Source organism: Pelecanus crispus, chromosome 11 (genome assembly GCF_030463565.1).
Source record: "Pelecanus crispus isolate bPelCri1 chromosome 11, bPelCri1.pri, whole genome shotgun sequence".
NCBI classification, from domain to species: domain Eukaryota; kingdom Metazoa; phylum Chordata; class Aves; order Pelecaniformes; family Pelecanidae; genus Pelecanus; species Pelecanus crispus.
In genome coordinates, this window is record NC_134653.1 from 6909206 (window position 1) to 6926848 (window position 17643).

Below are 17643 nucleotides of genomic sequence, written 5' to 3' on the forward strand. Positions count from 1 at the left end.
AATGACGCCAAAGGTCTCTTCCCACATCAAGTCTCTGAAGTCTACGTGTCTATAGCCATGCCAGGCGGAGGAGCAGGACTTGGTCCACTTGGCACAGCACTGCCTTTCACACTGCTCCCAGACCTGAGCTGGTATTTCCCTGTGGGGCTACATCACACCCCGAGGGTGTCCCCAGGGCAGGTTGTGGGTGCTCCCGGCATGGACGTGGCACAGCTGTCTGAGAAGACCCCATGCAGCAAGTGCCACAGAGGAGAAGATGAAATCAGAATTTGCCCTTCTCAAACCAAGGACCTGTGGCAGACTGCAATGCTCTGTCATCACAGTTGTTCTTTGGAGGAAGGGCTTTAAATGAGGATCTTTGGTAATTTTATCAGTCCAAGTGGGAAAATTAATATGCGTGGGAAGGCCTGGGAAGAGCGTTTGGCTGATGATGCGGTATCGTTTAATCCAGCAGGACTGTGCTGTTGGGAAGACTGTAATGCCGGTGTGGCTGGCTGTAAGCTGGCATGCACAGCGGGAGTCATGCGAACACCGCGTGGCAGGGTGACGTGGAAGATGGATGAGTGGCACATGCCATTCCCAGACTTTGACAGGACAAATTGGCCTTTGCAGTCAGTCACCACACGCCTGCCTTCCTAAAGCTCCTCTTCGACCTCATAGCTCCACTCTGCATCTGAGTCATGTACTACAGGAGAAAGTCAGGTGTTTTCTGGGGAGAGCAGGGACAGAACAACATTTTGTCATTTCTCAATCCTGTAACAGATGTCATTAAATCAATAGTCCTCACCTCCTCCGTGTGAAGCCAGTATTGTTACACACATTCAAAGATCAACATTTCTGAACTACACTTTGATCTTGAGGTGCCTTGTTAAAGTGAGATAAGCATTTAAAAACAGAGACCAACTGGGAAACTTTTTATCCAGTTGACTTGTGCAAACCCACAGCTGCAGCTGAGGCTTGTGCACCCAAACAAGTCAGCGCAGCCCACTCAAACCAGTTGCAGTCCACTGAGGCTCGTCCACCCAAACCAGTTAGCACATGCTGAAGTCCTGCAGCAGGGCCCTGAGCATCAGCCTGCTGTGACGAAAACACCCTCTCACTGAGCTCTCCGGATTTATTTTAAAGTTTGGAAGTAACATGAGTTAAGCATCGCAATCCAGAGGGATGGTGCAGCAGCCTAAGCCCCGATGAGAAAATAAAATGAAAATGGAAGAGGCAAAGGGCTGAGACACTCCAGTGTCCTCTGGAGCAAACCAGTCCAATGTGGGCTTTTCTGGGTCACTCTCCTACGTGTCCTTATTTGAGACACATGTCCCACGGCCAGGACACCCCTGCACTCTCATCCCTTTCAGCACCTGTACAACAGGGTATTCACAGCAGCGGGACTGCTTGTGTCACATGGACATGACCCCCTGGGGAAGCTGGAGAGGTCCTTGTCTTCATCATCACCCCTCTGTCACCCCCACCCTGAACTCACCTCCATGCCCTTCCCCATGCCCTGTTGCCTTCCCTTCCTGTTCCCCCACCCAATGCCCATCCTCATCCTCATACCCATCCCTATCCTCATACCCATCCCCTTCTCCATCTCCATGCCCATCCCCTTCCCCTTCCCCATTTCCATGCCCATCCCCTTCCCCATCTCCATCTCCACACCCATCCCCTTCTCCATCTCCATGCCCATCCCCTTCCCCTTCCCCATTTCCATGCCCATCCCCTTCCCCATCTCCATCTCCATGCCCATGCCCTCCCCCATCTCCATGCCCATCCCCTTCCCCATCTCCATCTCCATCTCCACGCCCATCCCCTTCTCCATCTCCATGCCCATGCCCTTCCCCATGCCCATGCCCTTCCCCATCTCCATGCCCATCCCCTTCCCCATCTCCATCTCCATGCCCATCCCCTCCCCATCTCCATCTCCATCTCCATGCCCATCCCCTTCCCTATCTCCATACCTATGCCCATGCCCTTCCCCATCTCCATCCCCTTCCCCCTCTCCATCTCCATGCCCATCCCCTTCCCCCTCTCCATCTCCATGCCCATCCCCTTCCCCATCTCCATCTCCATCTCCATGCCCATCCCCTTCTCCATCTCCATCTCCACGCCCATGCCCTTCCCCATCTCCATGCCCACCCCCTTCCCCATCTCCATCTCCATGCCCATCCCCTTCCCCATCTCCATCTCCATCTCCATGCCCATCCCCTTCTCCATCTCCATCTCCACGCCCATGCCCTTCCCCATCTCCATGCCCACCCCCTTCCCCATCTCCATCTCCATGCCCATCCCCTCCCCATCTCCATCTCCATCTCCATGCCCATCCCCTTCCCCATCTCCATACCCATGCCCATGCCCTTCCCCATCTCCATCCCCTTCCCCCTCTCCATCTCCATGCCCATCCCCTTCCCCATCTCCATCTCCATGCCCATCCCCTTCCCCATCTCCATCTCCACGCCCATCCCCTTCCCCATCTCCATACCCATGGCCATGCCCTCCCCCATCTCCATGCCCATCCCCTTCCCCATCTCCATCTCCATCTCCATGCCCATCCCCTTCCCCATCTCCATACCCATCCCCTTCCCCATCTCCATCTCCATGCCCATCCCCTTCCCCCTCTCCATCTCCATGCCCATGCCCTTCCCCATCCCCATGCCCTTCCCCCTCTCCATCTCCATGCCCATCCCCTTCCCCATCTCCATCTCCATGCCCATCCCCTTCCCCATCTCCATGCCCTTCCCCATCCCCACCTCCATGCCCATGCCCATCCCCATGCCCTTCCCCATCCCCATCTCCATGCCCATCCCCATGCCCCTCCCCTTCCCCACGCCCACGCCCATTTCGCGCCGCTTCCCCGCCCCCTCCCAGATCTGCCCCGTCACGGCCCCGCCCCCGGCGCATGACTCCGCTCGCTCCCCGGCCGCCGATTGGCCGTCCGCCTAGAACGCGCAGCAGGCGGCGACGGAGGGCAGGGAGCGCCATTGGCTCGGCCTGCCGTGACGTCATCCGCGGTGGCCGGGGCGGGCGGGAGCGTGACTCAGGAGGGGGGCGCGGGCGCGGGCGCGGGCTGAGTCAGCGGGAGGCGCATAAAGGCGGCGGCGGCGGCGGCGGCGGCAGTGGCTAGTAGTGGCGGCCTGTCCCGTCCCCGGTCCGCCCGTCCCGCGGCCCTGCCAGCATGGAGCTCCCGGGGCTGGGCGAGCACTGCTCGGAGCGCACCTGCAAGCAGCTGGGTAAGGAGCGGCCTCGGGGCGCGGTGGGGGGCTCCGGTGCTGTCCCAAGGGAGCCGTGAGCGGGGACCGGCTCCCCGGGGGGTGGGCTGGCTGCCCCCGCCCCGAGCAGCGCCCGTCCGGGTAGCAGCCATAAGGGGTGGGTGGCTTGTGTGCCGGGGAGCCCCAAATCCTGTGCCCCGAGCCTGTACGGGGGTGCTCTGGTTAGCAGCAGATGCCAGTGCTGCTTCTGTAATCCCTCTTGAACAGGTCTGGTACGAGAGTAATAGCTGAGCCCGGTGTATTTTGTACTTGTCTGTTGTTAAACTGTTCAGGGATGTCTTTTAAAGAATAAAAAGACTTGAGTCTGGCTTTGGAGTTGTACTTCAGCTCCTAGTTCTTGACTAATGCCTCACTAAAAGTTTCTGCATGCAAGGAGCTCCTGCGGTACTTATGGCTTGTGTTAGTCTAACACCTGATAAAAAGAGGCAAAGCTTACCACTCTTAACTTTTTTAGTCTTATTATTCATGAAAAATGACATGCTTTCTCTAGAGATAACTGTGTTGTCACTAGGCAAAAGCTGGCTTTAGAATTTATTTGTAGTCTTTCGCAAGTACTCTTACAGCTGTTATCTCTGCTCCATGAGAATCTGTTTTTCTATTCTTCTCCCAGACTTCCTTCCTCTGAAATGTGATGCGTGTGGGGAGGTCTTCTGTAAATATCACATCCGTTATGATGACCACAAGTGTAGCTCTGCCTACAAGAAAGTAAGTTCCTATACATGAGTCAGTAACTCACTGTAGAATTGCTAAGTCATGTATAAAGGCTGGTCTGAAACTTGACCTGTGGTTTCAGTAGAAGTGGATGGGAGAACCACAAGATGTAAGTTAATGATACAGCTGAATTTCAAATATATAGAAACATAAAATTTTGGAGGTCAGTACTGCTAGATTCTGGGTTCTTTCACTGACACTGCATCTTCCCAGAGAGGAGTGCTTTATATTTGAAATAATTGTGGCCTAAAACTTTCTGCAGCCCCAGTCCATAAGTTGAAGGACAGCAAACATGAAACCACAGAAGAAATAAATAGAATTAGTAGTGCCAAACTTTGATCTCTGGCTCATAATTGGGCTTTGAAGTGTTCAAAGGCTGTAATTCCAGAAAGCCTAGAAGCATATTTAAAGTCAACCCACTGAATATGTTGCTACAAATTGATTTGGCAAAGCATGCCTGACTATTTTGGGTTTTTTTTGATAATGAGTTGCAATTACTTTTGTGAAGTATACCTTTAAGAGCATTAGTAAAGGAGTAGAACATAAAACACTTGTGAATATGCTTCTGTCACCCATGGGTAAGAGAAGGGGGAAGGACAGAAAAATAATTGGGTGGGACTTCTAATCTGTGTTGAATGTTTTTAGAATGTGCAGGTTCCAGTGTGCCCACTCTGTAATGCACCTGTCCCGGTTCAGAAGGGGGAAATACCGGATATTGTGGTTGGAGCCCACATGGATAAGGACTGCAAATACAATCCAGCACAGCAAAAGCAGAGGGTAAGGAAATTGCTGTTGAAGTCTAAACTGCCTGCCTAATGCTTGTGGAGTTAGGTCTTCTGACAGCCAAATGTGTAGAAGCTTGCTCTGTTTCATCTTAATTCTAACGGTGCTTGAGCATTTGTGCTTCAGCTTGGTCATTACTTGGGAAGCTGATCACAGAAAGCAAGCAAGCATTGCCAACTTCATGTCCTGTGTTATTTAGATCTTCACAAACAAGTGCTCAAAGCTAGGCTGCAAAAGGAAAGAGATGATGAAGGTGGTTTGTGAACAGTGTGGTGGCAACTTCTGCATAAAACATCGGCATCCTCTGGATCATGACTGTAAAGGGAGCAGCCATCCCACCTCTAAGGCAGGGTAAGCTGTATTTATGATATTTTGAGCTCAAGGTGAAATTTCAGAGCTAGTATCAGGGGTTGGTGGGGAGCTCAGACAAATAGAGAGTTCTGTAAACTACTGGTCACTTCAATAAAATAACCACTGTTTCCTCTTTGTATTTTGGGCCTAATTTCTGAAAGTCTGTGAGCCAAGATAAAAGCTTCTTGTCAAATGCTTTCCTAAAATTCTTCCAAGCTTGCCTATCTTGATAGCATGACTCTTGGGGTCTCCTAACTGCAAGTAGACACTGGCCATCTCAAGTACCCTTTGGGGTCTAGATCTAAAGACTAGAATCGTAAAGTTTTTCCCAGCATCTTGAAGTAACAGAGAACAAGATCAATACCTTGCTAAGCAAAGTTTTTAAACTTAGTTTTAATAAAAAAACCTGTCTCTTGCAGGCAGATATACCTTCCTTGTTCTGTGCAATAGGACTGTAAGACTTGAGTGACAGATGCAGATAATTAAACTGGATGGAAGGGTGAAACTACTGGCAGTGTGCATAAGAGGTGCTGAGCCTGGTTGTATTTCTTTGTAGATATGCAGCTCTGATGAGAGCCTCTCAAACTGCCTTCAAGTCAACAGGAGCAATTGGAGTGCCATCTCATGGGAGTCTTCAGCACAACAGGTACAAGCTGTAGAATGAGGGGAAAAGAACAAACAAGACTGTTTAAAAACAGTCATGTGTCAACACAGCGTAGGACTGCCACTGTCATACCACTAACTGCTCCAGAGCTGGTAGTTGACCTTTAGTCTGTGTTGGGAATGAGGCAGAGGGGTTCTGATGGCAGAAGTGAATCTTTACTTCTCTGTACTGTAGTGATTAAAATAGCTATATAGACACAAGCATTAGGACATGAAATTGTTGTAACAGCAGGCTGGGCTCTTACCTGCTCAGCGTGAGGCTTGGTCAAGTTCTGGAAAAATGGTATGTCCTCAGAATGCTGAGGAAAGTATAGCAAGCATCTGAATTAAAATAAATGGCCCAAGCCCTTCCCTGCCATGGTCTATCTCCTTGTGACTGAAAGTTTTAGTCTTGTAATTCTTACAGTGCATTCTTATGTCTTTCAGATGCAGATAGTAGATGCTCTTCCCATCTGGATCAAACATCTGTCTACTTTAAAGTTAGTCTTGTCTAGAGGTCTTCAAAACTTTCTATGCAATTAACTTATTTTTGTATCGGTGTTCTATGCGTTCAATAAACTGTCGCCCTTTCAAAGCCAACTTTATTTGTTCATATATTTGGAGTAAGAGCTGTGACACTATGAAGAATACCTGGTGGAGGAAACTGGGGTATGGTGGTAGGAAGATGACTAAAATTGGTATGAAACACAGCCAGCTTTGCTTAGGTCATGCTAAGTCTGAACTATGTATGAGGTTTCCCGAGATGAAAGTCTGAAATATAAGCTACTGTCATATGTCTCAATCCTTCTGGAAATGAACTGGCACACAGTGCAGCATTCTGCTTGACAAACAGCATGCATCAGCATGAAGCCAGTTTTATATAAGCTGCCTCTTGGTTTCTGAATGTCATCAGAAGTACTTGATTTATAAAGCCATACCTAGTTTTTCTAAGCCTCCCTAAGCAATTCACTGAAGGCTAGTGCTCACAGAGGCATGCATGGTATAATTCTTCATGATTTATTGCCCCTTGGACAGATTTGCATGGGTGTTATTTGCAGTTGGGGTAAAAAGGAAGCCAGAGGAAGTAGCATTAACTGTTTGTGTCCCATGTAATGAGAATGAGGCCAACATACAGCATTGTGTAGGGAGCCTACTCTTGCTGTCTTCTGAAAAGCTTAAACAAGTGAAGACATAACAGATATGCTCCATCTATTATCCTGATCAGCTATCTTGGCTCTTTAAAACTTCATGAATATCCAGCTGCTTAGCTTGAGGCCTGAAATATTGTAGGTTGATGAAATGGAAATGCGCTGTTAATGAACAATGCTAATTCCCCAGCTGGGATCTGAGTAGACCTCTCATCCAGCTAATTGTGAGGAAAAATGCCGAGGCTTACTGATGATGTCAGCGTGTCAAGACCTCAATTTCATGTGTCATTGGAGCCATTCCTCTGTGCACTGGGGCTGGTGGGCTGGAGTGTTGGCTTAGGACTAACTGAAGGGTAATTGCAGTCCCTTGAATCACCTGCAGCTATGAGTGCCCAGCGCTGTTCTGCTGAGGTGGGAGGATGAGCAGTTTGCATAGCAGAGGCTGCTCTGTTCCTTGACCTGGGAAAAATCATCTTTGATAATACTGTAAGAGATGTGAGCATAAGTGCAGTTAATGCATATGCTTTATGCAACCTTGAAGTGTACTGCAGCTGTGCAAAGACTGTTGTGTGCCTCTTGGTTTCTCTTTGAAGGGGCTTAATCCTTACAAGTACAAATGCTGCTTAAAGGGCAGATGTGGATTTATGGTCCTTCACAGGGATAGCATGTAAACAATCAACATATTGAATTGTAGACCTTTCATCAGAAAGGGCAGAGATAATGTAATTTCAGGCCAACACAGAACAAAATATCTGTGCTATCCCATATTCATGTGATTTCTTCTCATCCAGGAGAAGTTTTGGAGAAGATCAAAGCTATATGGAAGGCTGTAGTTGGCCAAATTGAATATGTAATGTAGGTATGAGTTACCACTGCTAATTCCATATAGTCTAATTTTATGCAATTGTGGTCAAAATTATTTGACAGTATGTGTAATACTGTGTTTAACCACAGGATGTCACAATAGGATATGTGGTAAAACAAGCTTAGAAAGTCTAAACATAGGAAACATGCTTTCCCTATTCACAGTGGAACAAAAGCTTAAATTACAACTAATTTTAGATACCACTACCTACTGATTATCCTGCGTGCTCTAGCACTGTAATTCATTCCTAGCGCATTGCTACAGTACTAGGAGTTTTGTAATCTTTCGGTATAATATATAACTGGCCCCAGGTTCCCAAACAATGCTGTGCACCCCACTGGTGGTACGGGAAGGAGTTTCCAGTGGAGAGCAGCAGCAGGTGCTGACCATGGTGTGAGGACACGGACCAGAGCTGGGAGGCTCTGCCCAGCCCAGCAGCGATGGGTGGGGGACAGGCTTGGCACCCCGTGGTGTGGGGAGGAGGTGGAAGGAGAGGAACAGCAGAAGGCGTGACCCTGGTTTGGACACGGGAAGGAAGCAGAGGTGTAAGCTTTACCTCTTCGCATCAGCGCACGTAACGGTACGGGGAGCTGTTGCCACCAGCGTCTGCTACCGCAGCCAGCACCTCAGCTCTTGCTGGGATCCAAGCAAATGGAAACAAAAACTCTGTTTCAGGTTGTCATGAAAAAAATGCTCCATCTATGTGTTTGTTTTCGGTAAATATTTTTGCCCTTCAATTACCAAGGGGAAATGGAAATGTTTGTGCACATGGTATTTATAGAAAATGAAAACATGGAAAGCAATTCGTTCCCTGGAAACCTTGTCCTCAGAGATGTTTTCTCATCTCCTCAAACCGCCGTGGCCACCTCTTTCCAGCGCATTCTCTCAGACCTGATCAGGACAGCAGATAATACTGTTTCAGACACAGAGCCTTTAGGATCTGCTGGCTGAAAGGAATCGCTGCCGTTCTCCAGAGAGCTGCGTCTCTCTGCGTGAGCCGCTGGCACGGCACCCGTGGGCCACGCGCGAGCTTGCTGTGGCCGTAGCACCCCTGGCTTACGTGGGGAGCACTGGGGGTGGCCTCCCGCGGGGGTCCGCCACGGCAGAGCACGGGTGGGTGCTGCCAGGCCCCGAGGGGATCCCTGCCAGGCCCTGGGGGGTCCCTGTCAGGGTATGGATGGATTCCTGTCGGGGTGTTGGAGGATCTCTGTCAGAACCTGGGGGGGGGAATCCCTGTCAGGGCATGGATGGATTCCTGTCAGGGTGTGGGAGGATCCCTGCCAGAACCTTGGGGGGGGGGGGGGTGGGGTGGGGTGGGGGTGTCCTGTCAGGGCATGGATGGATTCCTGTCAGGGGGTGGGGGGGTTCCTGTCAGGGTGCGGGAGGATCCCTGCCAGAACCTGGGGGGGTGGGGGGGGGTGGGGGTGTTCTGTCAGGGCATGGATGGATTCCTGTCAGGGTGCGGGAGGATCCCTGCCAGAACCTGGGGGGGTGGGGGGGGGTGGGGGTGTTCTGTCAGGGCATGGATGGATTCCTGTCAGGGGGTGGGGGGGTTCCTGTTAGGGTGCGGGAGGATCCCTGTCAGAACCTGGGGGTGGGGGGGGAATCCCTGTCAGGGCATGGATGGATTCCTGTCAGGGTGCGGGAGGATCCCTGCCAGAACCTGGCAGGGGGGGAGGGAATCCCTGTCAGGGCATGGATGGATTCCTGTCAGGGTGGGTGGGGGGGTTCCTGTTAGGGTGCGGGAGGATCCCTGCCAGAACCTGGGGGTGGGGGGAGAATCCCTGTCAGGGCATGGATGGATTCCTGCCAGGGTGCGGGAGGATCCCTGCCAGAACCTGAGGGGGTTCCTGTCAGGGCGCGGGCAGATCCCCGTCAGGCGCGGGAGGATCCCGTCAGGCGCGGGGGGGCAGCCCGAGCCTGGCGCGGATCCCGCAGGCACCGAGGGGCGGGGCAAGCCCAGGCGGGAGGCGGGGCCATCTTCCGTGGCGGATCTCGGCGCGGAAAGGTGACGTCAAGCGCGCCTCCAAAAGCCGGCCGAGCGCTCCCTCAGCACGCCTGTTCCAGGTGGGCCCTTCAAGTCCGAGCTTGGCTCTCTATTGGCCAGCCGGGAGATTGGCATGGCGAGGGCCAACCAGACGCCTCCGCTCTCTCCTTGTAGCCAGTGAGAGGGAGGGGGCGGGCTGCGGCGCCAAGCGTGCGGCTCAGTTAAATGTGCGGAGGAGGCGGGTCTGAGAGGTGCGTGCCGGGAGGTGGCGCGGGGAGGTGGCGCGTTTCGTGCTCCGTGGCCCCCGCTCCACGGGCCCCCACGCCACGGGGCCTCCGCTCGGTGCCCAGGGGCGGCGGGACCCTGGGGGTCTCCCTGCCCGGCTGGGGGAGGCCCGGCCCGGCCCCAGGCGCGGCGGTGGCGGTGGCGGTGGCTGAGGGGGTCGCTTGCCCCCGCCCCGGGCGCAGCTTCCCGCTCCCGTCCCCCGGCCGCCTGCCCCCGACCCCCGCAGAGCGCGGGAGGAGCTGCGGAGGAGCCGGTGGGTGGTGCTGGGGCCAGGGCAGTAAGGGTGCTGTGCCCGTGAAAGATGGGCTGGCGGCTGCTCTTGAGAGCGTGTTACTCAAATTGAAAAGCTTCCCAGTCAGGAAGTCTTGGCTAACTCCTCAATAAAAGGAAAAGCAAGCCCGGGGTCTTGTGTTGGGAAGCCAGAGAGCAGGTGCCCCCCGAGGGCTGCCTCCAGCTGGGGCTGCCCGGGGCCGGGGCCTGGGCCGGGGCCGGGGCCTGGGCCTGGGCCTGGGCCGCGGCCTGGGCCTGGCGGGAGCGCGGCTGAGGGAGGCGGCGTCGGCGGCGTCGAGGACGCGGGTCCCCGTGGCTCTGTCAGGCGGCACAGGCGGTGCCTGCCCGCCAGTTGTGCGGGTTCAGCTGTATGGGTGCCTCCCAAACTGGGTTTGTGGGTTGTTTCATCTTTCAGAGCGTGTTTCAAGCTACATGCTTGTGATTGAGACAACTGTTGCCTTTGCGCCGTTGTTACTGACAAAGTGACTGTGTTGGGGCAGCTGTTGAAAGCTGCTTAAACCAGGTTTTCTCTCGGAGAAATAACACGCAGTTGCGACTAGACCTGGTTTCAGAACCAGGTTTTCTGCAACTCCTGTTCGCTTTTGCCCTTACATCTGTGTAAAATGAAAGACAGAACTTGTGGCACGCGATTCTTTAAGCACAGTTTTCCCACATTCTATATGAAAATAGAAAAACTTGCACTTTAAACAGAACTGGTGGTTCAAAACTGTTTAGTAATAAAGTAGGCTTTCTTTTTGCTTGTGGTGTGTGTGTATGCACACATATGTATATTAGTGAGATGGCTAACAGTCACATTAATGTAGTTTGAGAAGAGAGAGGCCTGATCGGTGTTATCTGAGGTAGACAACTGATCCAACGGTTCAATGTGGTGCATTTTCACCTGCAGAAAGCACAGCATCGGTCATGGGGGATTACTACCAGCAGGGTCAGTGAAGCATTTTCCACAATGGGGCCTGTGAGGACAATAGGCCTTGAATTTCCTACAGGAGAATAACATTCTAGTTTTACAGTAGCTTAACTACAATGTATTCCTAAAGGCAACGTGATGAAAGTTCTCCAAAGTAGATTGAAATTCAGTGCAGATATACATTTCATAGTTAAGTAGTCACAAATAATTCTCGTACCAGTGTAATTATAGTATAACTCTGTCTGTATACAAGACTGATACTTAATATTAAAAAAAAGGTTCTAATTGCAGTTTGGTGGTTTCTATTACAGAACAGTTCTATTTTAGAATGCCAAAAATGAATATGGAAAACAAAGAAAAGAAGGCAGAAAAAAGAAAAAAGCGAAAGCAATGTGTGGCCCAAAAGGGAGAGCTGGAATTGGAAACTAAACCAAAGAAAAAGAAACAAAATCTGCAGGTAGGTTCTCCCAGTTTTGACTGTTTAATTCAATAAAATGTGGATATATTGTTACCTGTGATGTGACGGGTTTAGAGATTCAGTACTGAATCTGAATGTACTATATCCTTCAGTTGCAATGATTCCTTGGACGCGATATACCTAGAGGGGAAGTTAAAAGGAGAAGATAAATTAAGCCAAATCTGGATACAATTGTAGCAGTCAGAGTACATGATCTCTGTTTTGGATGCTTTTGTAAAAGACAGAGAATGGGTGCGAGAATGTGGATGAAAGGTGAACCAAATGGCTCTAAGCAACTGTCATATGGCAGTATAGGCGTAGCTTAAGTCTTCATGTGATCCTGAGTGGTTGGAAAAACATGAAAGATGTTTTCTTGGAAATCCTCTTGATTTTTGGACAGAATGTCAAGTGGCCAGAAGGTGTCAGCAAGCTCTTTGTATTACTGAACATTTTATGAATTCATTTTATGAGACTTAAATTAGCAATATTGAGATGTTATTTAAGGGGAAACTTAGAGCTCTAAGTTTTTTGTGATGGAAATGATACATAAGCAGGGCGATTCAATTCTGCTGTTCTGAGTGGTTACTGTAGAACATGGATCAAAGAAATATGAAGTGCTTTGATACTGTTGAGATGTGGAGAAGGAAAGGCAAAGGTTTTTTCCTCAGGAAGTCTCGAGGTAATGTTAGGCCACCGTCTTAAAAACTCTCTTTTGTTTCCTGGCCTAACATAAAATAGATGTGGAAGCTGCTTGTTACTTCTTTTATCATGAGATGTATAACTCAATGGAGATCACACAACCAAAAAGTAGTACTTCTTATTTCGTTATTAGACTTTATTTAAGCTCATTGGCAAGAATATTTTTTTGACAGCTTCTCCATGCCTAAGTGTCTCTAGCTTTTACATTTCAAGTTTGTGAAACATAATATAAAAAAAGCCAACCTATTGGCAGTAGCTATTCAGAGGTCTGTAAATTCTTGCAGTTTTGAACTCAGCAGAAATGTTCCTAAGTAAAGTAGGGAAAGATTGCATCTTTGTCTATATCAAAGCAAAAATAGAAAATCTGGTATTTATAGCTTAGTAAGAGGGAATGTTTCTCCTTTCCTTTGTAGGGTGTGTATTATAGACTTTAGATTCACAGTACTATAATTCAATTTGAGTGAAAATAGTTTTCCAGGATAAAACAGTGTGAAATTGAAATGTCAGAATTAAAATTTTATTGCCTGTGACAATCTGTATAATTTCACATAAAAGTGGAAAAAGTCCCAAGTGGGCTTCAAACCCCTAGCAAGCGGGGCCTTTTTGGACCATCTGATGTCAAGTGATAAGTTCTTAGAACCCCCAAATTAGTTTTTCTTGGCCATGCAGACTGTAGGACTGTGAAAGAAAGAGCAAATATTAAATGGAAAGAAGAATCCTTAATACTATTAGGGAACACCACTAGGCACAACAGTTCTTAGAATTATAAAAGTTGGTGTCAGTGGGTGGCTTAAACATGTATATAGTGTTAGTTTCAGGGAATACCATATAAGGTTTATGACAAGCCATTTTTTGGCATCAGCTTTATAAACTATAACTGTTGATAGTAGGAAAGCATAAGTTAGTAGACCACATTTTTTTGTTTGAAATGGCTGTTGAGAATGAAAAATGTTAGGCAGATCTTAAACAATTTTACTTCAGAAACGGTTAATGCAAGTTAGCTGTTTACCAGTTTATGATTGTTCCTCAGCATGTGTACTCCCAGCTTTCTGTGAAATATTTGGTTAAGTCACAATGGCAGTTATGCTTTAAAATGCTTTTGGTCATCAAACCTTGTCAGCATACAAAATGTCGTAGAAAACAAGGTAAAATTGCTTTGGGTGCACTGGAAGAGCAAGAGGAACTTCGAGGCTGCAGTGATGTGCTTAGTTAGTCTGGATGGTCCCAAAGAAGAAATTTGGAACAACAGTTAAGGCAAATGCTGGGAGTGTTTATTCTGCAGTCTTGCTTTCTTTAATTTTATTTCTGTTACTTTAAAATAAGCTGGAACCTTGATAGATCTACAGAAATTCCTGAAGCAGGATGACTGGATTCTGATTAGCTTTGACTCTTAATGCAGTAACTGAATTAAAGAAAATGTTTTTGGCATTCTTAAAGTAAGGATGGGTAGACTCCAGTTTCTCCTAAGGGGTCTCATATGTGATGGAAAGAGGTCAAAAGATAGCTATATAATAGCTATATACATATAATATACATTGCTTTTGGTGGGAGAAGTTGCACTGCTTCATTAAGTCACTTTACTTTCCTGTGATTTACTTTTTTCCAATTCTAGTACAGCAATTTTAGTCTCCAAAGTGGAAAATGTAAATCTTTAATTGATTTTGTTATAGAGCTGCAGGCAGGCAAGTTGAAATGTGTCTTAAGTGACTGGATTTAGTGTACATTGATCATTCCTTCATGAAATTTGTTTCAAAAATTCTTACCAGCCTAAGACTAAAGCATTTTTCCTTGGAACAACTTGACCTTTCAGAGTAATCTTGATGTTTTATTGATTTTCATCTACTCAATTTCTTCTGTTTACATTAAATAGCAATGAGCAATTCAAGACCAATATAAATGTTTTCATGAATGATCTTAGAACCACACAGCTCTAAATGACACATCTCTAGTGGAGCTGAGCAATACAAGTTTTTAAACTTAATTCAGCCTTGTGTTTTTTTTTCTGACAGACTTTCATAATGTTACTGTTTTATTTAGCTACTTGGCAATAAACCCCACATTTTAAACGTTGATTGATTTTTTTTTTTTTTTAAATGCCCAGACATTAGTTTTACTTGTTTTTTTAATGATTTTGTGGTTTACTAACATATATGCTAAACCTTCCTATCGTTGGAGATTATTCTTTTGAATTGTCACATAACATAGGGATAAAGAAAAGAGATTTAAAATGTGCCATCTAGACTGGTGGTCTGAAGTTAAATACTGGCTTCTTAAAAAAAAAAAGCTTTCTGATGGACCTTGTCCGAGACAAATTAATTTTGTTTCAGTTCTCTGAAAAAAATATTTACAATATTGTTAACGTGTCATCTTGAAATAACAGAAGCATTAGAAGTGCTTGTTTGCAATTACCTGCGTCTTGCTTCTGTTTATGGATTTCTTCACCCTTCAAAATTTCAGCTGCCTTAGTGCCACGAAGCTTATCGAAACAGCAGTACTGACACTTACAACACTCTAGGTAGGGAACAACATGTTGTGGTTGCTTTGTTTATGAAGGCTATTTGAGTTCTACCCAGAATGACCTTACTGTATCAAAGGATCTTTTAACCTTGTAATTTAAAGGTAGATCTGGTTCCTCCAATGCTGTTTTCAGAGCTGCAGGCTTTCTACAGGACAGTAAGAAATCCGTCCAGAGTTGAACATCTATTAGGCAAGACTCAGAATTCATAATCCATAGAAAACAATATTAATTTCCTGTTCCTTTCCAATTTAGTCTTGCAAACATTGTAACTTTAAGGAAAATTACAATGGCTAAAAGGCAATCAATCTTTATAAATCAAATCCCATCATTCATGGTTGAAGGGTACTTTAGGTAATGCTCATACAGTCAGGGGGTGTTTCCTTGTATGTTCCCTGTTATCTTCAGCATTGCAAATGGTTGGAGGAGGAAGAATCAACATTTTCCCTAGATAAAGGCAAAATCAGTGGGAAAGGAATTTAATTTTTGAGATTCCATACAGATAGCACAAACAATGGCAAATAAACAAGTAGCTCATGGTGTTTCTTTAATCAGAGGGCTAGTGTGCAGGTGCCCAAACAGTAAGATCTCTTTACTAAATGGAAAATGGCAAAATTAGTAGGGAAAGGGTTTTTCTGTTCAGCTTTTTGGATGTTATCATAAAGGCCAATAAGGGGTTATTAAGCTAGTACTACAGCAAAGCAAACCACAGAAAATGATTCTTTAAAATCAGTTTGCTTGTAGTGGTGAAACCCCCCATAAAATTATGTTTAAGCTGTGGAGATAAGCATTTTGGCACGAGCTTGGTGGAATAGCTAGGAGTGCTACTTTGATACCATCTCTAATGCTGCTTGTAATCAGGTAACTGGAGTAGTAATTTGCATGTTTAATGAATGCAAACCAGACATTCATGCTACAAAACCTATCAAGCAGATACTGCAAAGCTATCATAGGAAAGTGTACTTATTTATTTGACAACCCACTAATTCATACCGAAGCCTGTTGCTGAAATAATGAGTTGTGGATGATTTGCAGACAAACTCAGTAATCCTTTATCGTTCTATTATTTTTTTATTTTTTTCTATTATTATTTTATCGTTCTATTATTTTTATTCCAAAAAGTTCATTTTATTTAGAATAACCTCTTAAAATAAGAATCTTGTCTTGTACTGGGTTTTTTGACCATTTTAAAAATATCTTTAACATGCAAATAGAGTTTTGTCCACGTTATGAATAGAAGATGACACAATCTTTCATCTTCCCCCCCTATCTGTCCGTCTCCCCCCGCGCCTTGATGTAAGGATACATCAGCAGTTAGCAGTTTTCTGGTGATAAAGGGGGGGTGATAGCTATTTCTCAAAATGGCTAAGTTAAATGTCAGTATGGGTATTAGTGCTTTCCTGTTAGTCTGCTGGTTTTGGTCGGTCTGTAATTGAAATGTTGGGCCTATTTCTCTTTCCTTTGGGCTACCTTTCAGTTGAATGTTTATTCTTGTTTTATTTGTATTTTTTCTTACTTGCACAAAGAGACAAGTTTGCTGCCCCATTGGCTTCTGATTACCTCGCTGCACGATGGCCTTCTGATAGTTGAAAAAAAATTATGAAGCTATAAACCCATTTGGCATTTATGACTGGCTGTGTGACATCTTACTTGGTTTGTCTGCTTTCTTATCATCTATGCCATATTTCTCAAATTAGGAAAAACAAAATAAAAACCCCAGTCTTTGAGGGCAGCTGCTTATGGGACTGAAACTTTTGTTTCCTCCTAACACTTTTTCATCAGAATATTGACAGAGTTGCCTTAAATTATTTTATTAAATTAACCATACAGTTATTTATTTTTTAAAAGAGGTAAATTTGATTAGGACACCATATAGTGTTTATAGAGAATAGTAGGCCTTTTGTAAACAGACATGTCTAAGAAGGTACAAAATTGTGTCTGAAATACGGATATGCATAGATTAAGCTGAATAATTTTACATTCCTTTGAATATTATTTTTGTAATGGTAGGAATAGATTTCCCAGGAAAGAGTATTCACAGCTGGGAAAACAGTTGCTACTTTGAAGATGGTTTTCCCAGGCAACAGGCTCACGTCCCCAACTGTGTTTGGTATAAACAATATGTGGTGTATTTCTTACTTTTGTTTAAAGGAATTGTGCATTCTTCATTACATATTAACCAGCAAGAGTTTCATGCTAATTCCGGGTATTTGCCTTAATCTGTATACATTCAAAGTTAATTCCTTACTTTTGTTAATATAGCCAGGGTATTAAAGTGATGGGGAGTTTGATGGTAAAACAGAACTGTCCCTTCTTCGCTATTAAGAGGGGAAATTCTTCCTTCTCTTCTTGGAGCACATACTTGACGTTTCCCCTGGGCTCCCATTCTTTACTTAGTGGTGAGACCTTCCTTGACAGTTCTTGTTAGGTTTCCAGTATAAATCCTCGCTTTCATGACTTAGCTGCAAGTATCTTCACAAAATTGAAATTCAGCACAGGATTCCCACTTGTGGACTGAATTTGTTGAGTAACGGTCTTCAAGCAGTTGTTGAAGTAAGGAGAAGAGGCTAGGTCTGCTTGACTACGTGTCACCCAGCTCCAGTCCAGTGAAAACACTGTTTTCTGTCCTTTGTCAATTATGATTTTTTCTGGTTCTATGTTAATGACTTCCAACTCGTCACAGAGAGAGGCATCATAAATGAAAATTGCTGGAAAAGGCCCAAATTGCTGAATGTAGAAAAT

At 46.3% G+C, this 17643-nt stretch overlaps 2 protein-coding genes across 5 annotated transcripts in view; both read left to right on the forward strand.

Annotated features, from left to right (window-relative positions):
* Positions 1-3141: 3141 nt before the first annotated feature.
* ZFAND2A (zinc finger AN1-type containing 2A) lies at positions 3142-6236 on the forward strand. Of its 3 annotated transcripts, none has more exons than XR_012831494.1 (6): positions 3142-3221; positions 3871-3965; positions 4617-4748; positions 4954-5105; positions 5267-5362; positions 5662-5702. XR_012831494.1 is itself a non-coding variant. In XM_075718604.1 (6 exons), the coding sequence occupies exons 1-6, from the start codon at positions 3167-3169 to the stop codon at positions 6202-6204; spliced, it is 534 nt and encodes a 177-aa protein (XP_075574719.1). In that variant the 5' UTR covers positions 3142-3166; the 3' UTR covers positions 6205-6236. The 3 variants fall into 3 exon arrangements, 2 of the variants coding, with proteins under 2 accessions (XP_075574719.1, XP_075574720.1); XM_075718604.1 differs by lacking the exon at positions 5267-5362 and adding an exon at positions 6195-6236 and having other exon boundaries at positions 5662-5751; XM_075718605.1 differs by lacking the exons at positions 5267-5362; positions 5662-5702 and having other exon boundaries at positions 4954-5109.
* Positions 6237-9805: 3569 nt separating this feature from the next.
* The window catches only part of CHLSN (cholesin), a 134787-nt gene continuing 126949 nt past the window's right edge, over positions 9806-17643 (forward strand). Inside the window, exons 1-2 of one of the 2 annotated variants that reach the window (XM_075719129.1) lie at positions 9806-9827; positions 11542-11687. In XM_075719129.1, coding sequence (XP_075575244.1) covers positions 11559-11687 — 129 coding nt within the window. In that variant the 5' untranslated portion in view covers positions 9806-9827; positions 11542-11558. The other variant, XM_075719128.1, reaches the window with a different exon arrangement.

What these genes read in the sequence shown, in the direction of transcription:
- ZFAND2A (XM_075718604.1), top strand. Translation starts at nt 3,167, where the DNA reads ATGGAGCTCCCGGGGCTGGGCGAGCACTGCTCGGAGCGCACCTGCAAG. An exon ending in GTAGCTCTGCCTACAAGAAA is followed by an intron (nt 3,966 to 4,616) that starts GTAAGTTCCTAT and finishes GAATGTTTTTAG; the next exon opens with AATGTGCAGGTTCCAGTGTG. An exon ending in CATCCCACCTCTAAGGCAGG is followed by an intron (nt 5,106 to 5,661) that starts GTAAGCTGTATT and finishes ATTTCTTTGTAG; the next exon opens with ATATGCAGCTCTGATGAGAG.